We start from the raw sequence: 8383 nt of genomic DNA, 5'->3' as shown, positions 1-8383 counted from the left end.
CTTGGAACATGATACTCTGGCTGTTTTCCAAACCTCCTACTACAGTGGCAGTGCATGTTATTTTGGCCAAAATTCAGTATGTAGTAGGTAGTATGCAAAAAATTGCAAAATCTGCAGCATGCCAAAAAAATTCCCGGATGTTCTTCTGCTCCAGGAAAACTTCTCAGTCTGCAATGGACCAGTCTACCTGGCTTACCATTTCCCACAATGCACAGTGCTAACGCTGTTTGTTGATACTGGTGGCAGGTTTTGGTGAATTACTGCCATCTACTGGAATGAGTTGGCATTATAACTACAACACAACAACACTAATGTTAGACAGTCTGTGAGATAGAAGTGAAGTGATGTGCAAGAAACACCAGTAAATCTTGTCACTTCTAGTTGTTGTTTACATCTGAAAACTTTTCAAAGCCCATAAAAACCCTTAATGTACTTTTTTTAAACCATAAGTGGATGTCATTTTTTATCAGCTGTAAAAATAAAAAGTCAATCCCTTCCAGATTTATTTTAAAGAAATTTCAATATAACTTTTGGTGTAAGATTAAAAATCAACTATGATTCTGCTGTGATATGATTAACAAAATAACTAAACTGTCAAGACTTATCGACAGTTTATTTTGTACATTTAACATAAAGGTAAAAAAAAAAAGTTCATCAGCTGTAGCTCCATTTTCTGAAACTGAAAACCAGAGTAGTACACAACAAAACAGACCCAACGGAACAAGTCATACTACATACTCTATGCAAAAGCAGTAGGTAGTAAGAGGTGCCTACTACATACTGCATCCAGTTGTATATAGCAGGCAGTTTGGGAAACAGCCTTAGACTTACTGGTGGAGACAGCCTCCAGTGGACACTTGAGGAACTGCAATTTTCCGGACATTTGTTTAAAAAAATTAATAACATATATTGGAAAAAAAAACGAGCCAGCAAAAACAGAAAAAAAAGGAACTAAAACATAGTTGGTGGCTTCTACATCACAAATTTTGCACGTTTTGTATTTGTTTTTAATAAGTTAACTTACTAATTAAATGTTTTCAACGTCATCTGTGAAGCTAGCTTTGGCCAAATTGTAATTTTTTCAAGTTAGCTCCATTCTGGTACAACATAAGGCTAAAGTTAGCTACTGAGCTAGTTTAGAGGATACAAAAACATGTTCAAGAGATTTAAGATTTAAACCAAATTTGACCCAAAACAAAACAAAGACAGACAAAAAAACGTCTTTGGCCATTGGACTAGCTAACCCTATGACTGGACTAGATAACCCTATTGACTAATTTGTTGCTAATGAGCTAGCATTAGTCAGGCATTTGTTTAACACACTTTAAAGAGGTAACGCTCAATTCACTGTCCTCATCTGTGATTGGCTGTTGACGAAGAGACCAAGCCCATTCCTGATTGATGAGAATTAGGACTCAGAGAGCACCTGTCCATGGTTCTGTAAGCCCCGCCCCCTCACTCATCAGTGGGAAGGGCCTCCTGCTGAGCCTCCTGTTGGTCGGGGTCAACGTACTCCTGATTGAACGTGACAGAGTCGGCTCCAAGTTTGAACCTGTGGACGGCGAGGAGAGACTGGACCGCCTGTACGTAAACAGAGGATTCAAAGCAACACACATCGGACACTGTAGATTGTTTGATATTGTTCAACAGCTCAATCACCGAAACATCAGAGCATCAATTAACTCTATACAAACACAGTCATAGTGAATAACTTTAATCTTCTTCATGTTCATCACATCATTGTTATCACAAAGTCAACATACTCAATGGCATCTTTTGATACATCAGGGCATCCACACAATAATGATAATGATAATAATGATAACAAAAATGATAATAATAATAACAATAATAATAATAATGATGATGAGGAAGGCACTTTGGATGTCTCTGATTGGCTGTGGGAGAGAGGTGAGGTTAGGTGTGTGTGTGTATGCGTGAGAGTGTGAGTGTGTGTGCTTGTGTGAGAGAGGGAGTGTGTGTCTGTGTGTCTCAGGCAATTGGCGGGCTGAACAGTTTGTTGTATTCCTCCTCAAATGAGACTCTTTTCAGACGCTCCATTGACAGCAGAGTGAGACCTCCCTATACACAAAACATCACAAACAATTACACACACACACACACACACACACACACACACACACACACACACACACACACACACACACACACGCGCGCACACACACACGCACACACACACACACACACACACACACGCACACACACGCACACACACACACACACACACACACACACACACACACACACACACACACACACACACACACACACACACACACACACACACAGGAGAGAGTGTGTTACAGAAGGCACTGGTGTGTTTGTTCCATTTGAGAGGTTGACCTGCAGACATATTTTTTTGTCAGATACACACAAAGTTTGTTGAATGTCTCTCATTCTGTTATTCCACTCAAGTCCAGCAGGGGGCAGAAATGCACCTCTGATCCAGAAAGTGAAAAGCTGACAGACATGAATAGGAAATGACAAAGGAAAGAGAAAGTGAAGCATAAGGAAAGAAAGTGAAAGAAAGAGGAAGCTGTGAAAAAGAGAAGGAAAATGTAAAATGAAAAATGGGGAGAAGAAGAAAATAATCTACAAACATAAGGTCAGGAATCAGTGATTTGTAGAAGTTAACTTGTTCCAAATAAATCCAACTTTTTGTGAAAGTCAAATAGAAAACTCTTTACACCAACTTTAGGTCAACAAACTTGCTCTACAAATCAACATATATTTTATTTTGTTTACAGACTGCACAGACAAAATGCTACATCACTATTTCTCCACCAGAGAACAGCAGAGGCGTATTATGTCAGTCTGCTCTGGCATAGGTGGGTGTGAGGTATTCAGATGATGAGTCAGGATACTCACCCAGGAGAAAACAGAGAAGAAAGCAAAGACGATGGATGCTCTTGCAGCGTCAGCTCCTTCATTCAGAGGGTTGTCTTCTACTTTAGAAACCTGCCACTGATTGGCCAGGAAACAGAAACCCAGGAACCAGACCAGAGACCAGATAGCTGCAGAAGGAACAGATAACATGTTAACAAGGCAGCTGAACATCACATACTACACATGATTATCAAATGGCAAAAAAAGTCTGAAAACATATGGCTACTTCACAGGTTGAGAGTCGGAGTCTGACCTGACACGCCTATATCAGCCATGACAGCCTTCTTCCTGTCCTTCACGCCACTGATCTGTGGGAAATAGACATCCAGCGCCAGAAAAGCGCTGCAGCACAGAAAACACAGCGTCCCCATTGCAACCGCATAGTTGCAAACGTTCTGGTTGCGGTTGAAGATGCAAAACTCTTCAACCTCCTCAGGACGGTTAACGTAACCCTCGTTGGACACACAACCCAGGATCACGATGGAGAACAGCTGGAAAACACACAGGAGACAGAAAGGAGCTTAACATTAACACATACATTCATGCTCAGTTGAAGCAACTAGATGCTAAGTGTCCCCTCAAGGAATCCAATCAGAGCACACTGTCTCCTCCACTGATCATCCAATCAGAGAAAAGTGTCTCCTTTGGAACTGTCCAATCAGAGCTGCAGCAGCGCAACATAATAAGTTCTTGTTTGAGGAGTCTTGTGTTGAGCCTAAGGAATGTTAACGCCAGTCTCATGACCACACACACACACACACACACACACACACACACACACACACACACACACACACACACACACACACACACACACACACACACACATACACAGAAAACTGCAGTGAAATAACAAAAAATCACAGAAACACATACTTAAACTAAACCAACCTGATCAAACCCAGAAAGAAAATCGAACTGAACCAAAGTATCCTAAATTATTGAACTACGACAGAACCTATAGCTGAACATTTAATGTCATAAACAGAAAAAACACAGATTATCTGGAAATTAACCAAAGCTAACACCCTTACATGCTGTGGTTCGACCACAACCACATTTATTGACTTCAGAAAGACTCACAGAAATGAAGAAACCTCAACATTAATACAACCAAAACCAAACTATGAATTACACTCAAACTGTCCTGGATGTAACTTTTACTACCTCACCCAACAAACATTTCACAGAAATGTCTTAATCAGGTAACTCCACCTTTACAGCAGAGAGCTAATAGCACAATGAAGTACTATGAAAAATCAAAACAATATGATAAAAGTATTAGTGATTAGCATTGACCTAGCTACCTAGCAAAGTTAGCTAAGGAACTACAGCAACTCAAAAAAATCACAATCACTACACTGTACCAGTTAATGTACTGAGATGTGAGGATCAGTTGGTTGGATGCCTGACTGAAACAAATTTATATCAGTCTAGAATTTGACTCAGCTTCAGTTCATAACAAATATTCAAAACCAGAGGAAAGTAGCTAACCAACACTATCCAAAAAAAAGAAGAAGTTACTCCAGAATAACTAACCAGCCAAACTGAAACTGTTAATAAAGACAAAAAACAGAATGCATATAATTAGCATTAGCCTGGCTAACAATCAGGTTAGAGGTTAGTGGCTAGCTTAGAGGCTGCAGCAGCTCAAAAATAATGACTACCTTTCAAATATTTTAAATGAATTATTTGATCAGCTTGCTAACTGCCTAAATGAAATAAATGAAGATAGACACCAAGTTGTTCTTAACTCAAGCAATCACAAGGAAATCATGCCATATATATTGCAGAGATGCTAAGATTAGTTGCTGACTGGCTGGCCCAAACAAATGACTAACATTAACATGAGCCTAAACTTAGGTTAAAGCCAGAGTAACTTTAACCTAAAACAAAAAAAGAGGCTACACCAGGAACCATACCATTTACAAACCTTGGTTATCTAAGTATAGCCTACATTTGCTAACAAATTACCCAAAAAATGAACAAACATACTAATACTGGCACAAACTAACAAAACAAAACATAACAAAAAGACAACTTTTAATGATTGACCAAAGGCCAAATATTGTTAGCATCTTAGAAGTTAGCTAAAGAGCTAGGGGAGTTCAACAACTCTCAAGGACCTTTGTCACCATGGTTACAGGGTAAAACACCTGAGACCTTTGGTATCCTCACATTCCTAAGCTCACAAGTGATTTTTGTGTATGTTAATTATTTAGTTTAATTTAAACCTTTGACTGTGACATCATCATGACACTACCATGGCATCATCATACTCACCCAGCAGAGGATCCTCACCACCGTCTGAGGTTGTTTAAAGAAGGTCACGGGGTCAAAAGTTCCACCCGCCTTCCCCGCCCCGTACGCCTGGAAACCATCCATCCAGTCCTACTCCTGCTCCTGTTCCCCAGACTTAAGACCAGACCAGCTCAGACTAGTTTGGACCAATTTGGACCAGTACAGTCCAACTCAGTCTATTCTATCCTTCTTCCTCCACCTCCACCTTCCAGCTCAGTACAAACACTGTGAGTTGGTCCCAGTCCAGTTATTCCAGTCTGACCCAGTTTGATTGACTTTGATCCAGTGTGGTCCAGATAGGTTCAGTAAGTCCTGGTACTTCTCTGATCTGGTCTTCCTTCTTCTCCTCTACTGGTGTGAACTGTAATCTGTTTTAATCCTTCTCATCCCCCCAGAGAGCTCTGAGGATTTTTCACCCTGAGCAAAGTCTCACAGGCTTAAAACCGCCTACAATCTGATCCACCAATCGCATGGCTCCAGTGTTTTCATCCGAGGGTTAGAGTCCTCTGGCCAAATACAAGAGGCAGATCACGCTGCAAGGTCTGCCTGTGAGGTTTGCCTGTGAGGTTTTACTCAGGGCTTATTTCTACCATTCTTTCTTCCCTGTTTGCTTTTGGACTGTAATGATTCATAATTTACATTTATTTATTCTTCCTCTTCAAAACAAAGGAATAAAAAGTTAACAAAAAAAAAAAATGTTGGTACAAGATCATGACATATCAAAATGTGAAATTAAAAATAGCCCCCAAAAACTGGGAATAAAACCAAACAAAATATTCATTCGTAAGGTTTATTTAGATGAATAAAAAAAACAATTGTTGATGTAGATATCTTGTGATAAAGAATTGATTTGATCCTCTTTCTTATACATGTTGAATGAATATAACCAAATAATAAACAGATGAGTGAAGAATGTGACAAAAATATCTGTATTTTACACATTGTATTGATAAAAAACATACAAAAGTTATATGAAAAAGGGCTACCACATTAAAAAGTATTTAATAAACCAAGGTTTTCTAAGAAAATAATGAGGCCCCACTCCGCTAAGTTTAAAATAATTAAGGGTCCCTGAAAGTGACTTTAACGTGTTTGTGTGTGTTTGTCATTTACAGTGTGACAGTGCCACCTGCTGCTGTTTGTCCATCACTACGTATAGTTCTTTTAACTCAGCCCACCAGTCTCTTGGGTGACGCCAGCGTGGCCGAAGCAACAGGTCGTTAAAGAGAACAGCAAGACACGCCCCCAGAAAAGGACCTGCCCAAAACACCTATGAAAGAAATACAGCCAATCACAGGACATTCAATGGTAAGACACTGTGTGTGTGTGTGTGTGTGTGTGTGTGTGTGTGTGTGTGTGTGTGTGTGTGTGTGTGTGTGTGTTCTGACCCAATGGTTGGAGAAATCCAGAGTGATTACAGCCGGGCCAAATGAGCGGGCTGGATTCATCCCACAACCTGTGGTGCTCACCTAAGAGGAAATCACAGAGTCCACAGACTTCGATAAACTCCAATGAACTCTTTTTTTTTTCAGACCGGTGACATTAATCTGCAGGTGGTGGGCGGGACTTACAGCCATCAGGTGACCCAGACTGACAGACAGTCCAACAAACAGGTGAGACATGTCAGCGGGAAGATGAGTGGTTGTCAAGACAACCAGGACCAGCTGAAAGGTTGCCAGTGTTTCCACAATGACAGCAAGTTGGAGCGGAACACCCAGAGCAACCTGAAAAAGAAACAGGCCAATTAAATATCCAGCTGTTCTCTGATTGGCTGTCGACTGACCATGTAGAGGCTCACCTTGTTGAGTGCTGGAGTCACATCTCCAGTCAGTCCTCGCAGCAGTGCTGCAGAGGCCACTCCCCCTAAGAGCTGTCCAATCAGATAGAGCGTTGCCCTCCACAGGCGGAGTCTGAGGGTCAGGGCCATGGCTACAGTCACCACCGGGTTCAGGGTAACTTCCCCACCCACACAGAATGCTGCTAAGGCAACAGAGAGACCAAACACCAGCGCCACCTGCAGGCAGCTTGGGTGCTGGACAGAGGGGGAAGTTAATTGGAAATGGTCGCACAAGTTACTCTCATTGCAGAGGTTGCTTGAGGTGATCTGTTGGTTCATGCTGTGGTTGCATAAGTTGCACAAATGACCCAGATTGCTCTGGTTGTCTCCAATCTTCAGATCTAGCTGCAGATTTCCAGCAGCAGGAGGAAAAATCAGGACAGCTGATAGGCTGGCAGAAAGGAAGAGGGTGGTGCCTAAGAACTCCAGTAGAAAGTGGTGTAAGCAGGACAAAGTCCAGACATCCCTCAACATTAGCCTCAGGCAACGATGAAGAAACATGACTGCAACAAAGACCATCAACCTGCAACAGGGGAGTGGAACAGTTAGTCAAGACATTTTGAGATCAGTGATCAATGTTTCATGAATCTTAAGTTCTACCAAAATAATTAAGCATTATTGAATAACTTTCAATTAGATTTGAAATTAAAGACTTCACAGATCTGACAGAAGGTTTTTATCTATTTATAAACCAATAAGGCCAAAAAAAAAAAAAAAATTAAAACACAACACATGAAGAGAAAGAATGATAATGGTCCCCAAAACTGAGCCCTGTTGGACGCCACATTTGATGTTAAGTGTTCATAAGATAGTAACTATCAACAGGATCATCTTTAAATTCATGTATGCATGAATTAAATACTGTAAAATGAAATTTAGTAAACTTCATCCAGGTTTTAAAAAGTTCGAATGGCAGCACGTGAGTTCTGTTGTGACATCGTTGATTGGAATCAATTGTAGGTTTGAGTGATCTGAACCCATGTAATACCCAAATTTCCCCTGCAAAATAAGCTTGTGCATTTCATTTCTTAGACCCTTGTAGTACACAATATATATGACATTTTTCAAATTTTTATATGCTATTATATTCTTCTCATTATTTATTTATTTATTCATTTATTATTATTATTATTATTATTATTATTATTATTATTATTATTATTATTATTATTATTATTATTATTATCATTATTATTATTTTATTATTATTTTCACATTTTTTTCATTTCAAAATTTAAATTTGCTACCCAAAGTAAAACTAACACTTTAAGAGATTCCAGGAATAGAAAAAAATAAAAAGGAACAAAAATAATAAAAAAATAAAAAACAATACTCTAC

At 39.7% G+C, this 8383-nt stretch overlaps 2 protein-coding genes across 3 annotated transcripts; both read right to left on the bottom strand.

Annotated features, from left to right (window-relative positions):
• Nucleotides 1–5863, bottom strand: syngr1a (synaptogyrin 1a). Of its 2 annotated transcripts, none has more exons than XM_074695826.1 (4): nucleotides 5191–5863; nucleotides 3161–3398; nucleotides 2890–3035; nucleotides 1–1581 (listed from the first exon to the last, which is right to left on the bottom strand). In XM_074695826.1, the coding sequence occupies exons 1-4, from the start codon at nucleotides 5290–5292 to the stop codon at nucleotides 1456–1458; spliced, it is 612 nt and encodes a 203-aa protein (XP_074551927.1). In that variant the 5' UTR covers nucleotides 5293–5863; the 3' UTR covers nucleotides 1–1455. The 2 variants fall into 2 exon arrangements, with proteins under 2 accessions (XP_074551927.1, XP_074551928.1); XM_074695827.1 differs by lacking the exon at nucleotides 1–1581 and adding an exon at nucleotides 1775–2082.
• A 370-nt stretch (nucleotides 5864–6233) lies between these two features.
• LOC141809356 (aquaporin-1-like) lies at nucleotides 6234–7135 on the bottom strand. Its single transcript, XM_074696344.1, has 4 exons — nucleotides 7007–7135; nucleotides 6780–6932; nucleotides 6597–6677; nucleotides 6234–6478 (listed from the first exon to the last, which is right to left on the bottom strand). The coding sequence occupies exons 1-4, from the start codon at nucleotides 7133–7135 to the stop codon at nucleotides 6314–6316; spliced, it is 528 nt and encodes a 175-aa protein (XP_074552445.1). The 3' UTR covers nucleotides 6234–6313.
• Nucleotides 7136–8383: the final 1248 nt, after the last annotated feature.

Source organism: Halichoeres trimaculatus, unplaced genomic scaffold (genome assembly GCF_033239565.1).
Source record: "Halichoeres trimaculatus isolate MK-OKI-2021-1 unplaced genomic scaffold, fHalTri1.1 fHalTri1_scaffold_20, whole genome shotgun sequence".
In the NCBI taxonomy this organism is placed as follows: domain Eukaryota; kingdom Metazoa; phylum Chordata; class Actinopteri; order Labriformes; family Labridae; genus Halichoeres; species Halichoeres trimaculatus.
Note: the sequence above shows the minus strand (reverse complement) of the source record. Positions and strands in the feature narration are given on the sequence as shown.

Excerpts from the sequence above, each read along its gene's own strand:
- syngr1a (XM_074695826.1), bottom strand. The coding sequence starts at position 5,292 with ATGGATGGTTTCCAGGCGTACGGGGCGGGGAAGGCGGGTGGAACTTTT. Across the intron at positions 3,036-3,160 it reads GGCTGATATAGGCGTGTCAG|CTATCTGGTCTCTGGTCTGG; the intron begins GTCAGACTCCGA and ends TTCCTTCTGCAG. Across the intron at positions 1,582-2,889 it reads TCTTCTCTGTTTTCTCCTGG|GCGGTCCAGTCTCTCCTCGC; the intron begins GTGAGTATCCTG and ends GTTTACGTACAG.
- LOC141809356 (XM_074696344.1), bottom strand. The coding sequence starts at position 7,135 with ATGGCCCTGACCCTCAGACTCCGCCTGTGGAGGGCAACGCTCTATCTG. Across the intron at positions 6,933-7,006 it reads TGACTCCAGCACTCAACAAG|GTTGCTCTGGGTGTTCCGCT; the intron begins GTGAGCCTCTAC and ends TTTCTTTTTCAG. Across the intron at positions 6,678-6,779 it reads GTCTGGGTCACCTGATGGCT|GTGAGCACCACAGGTTGTGG; the intron begins GTAAGTCCCGCC and ends ATTTCCTCTTAG.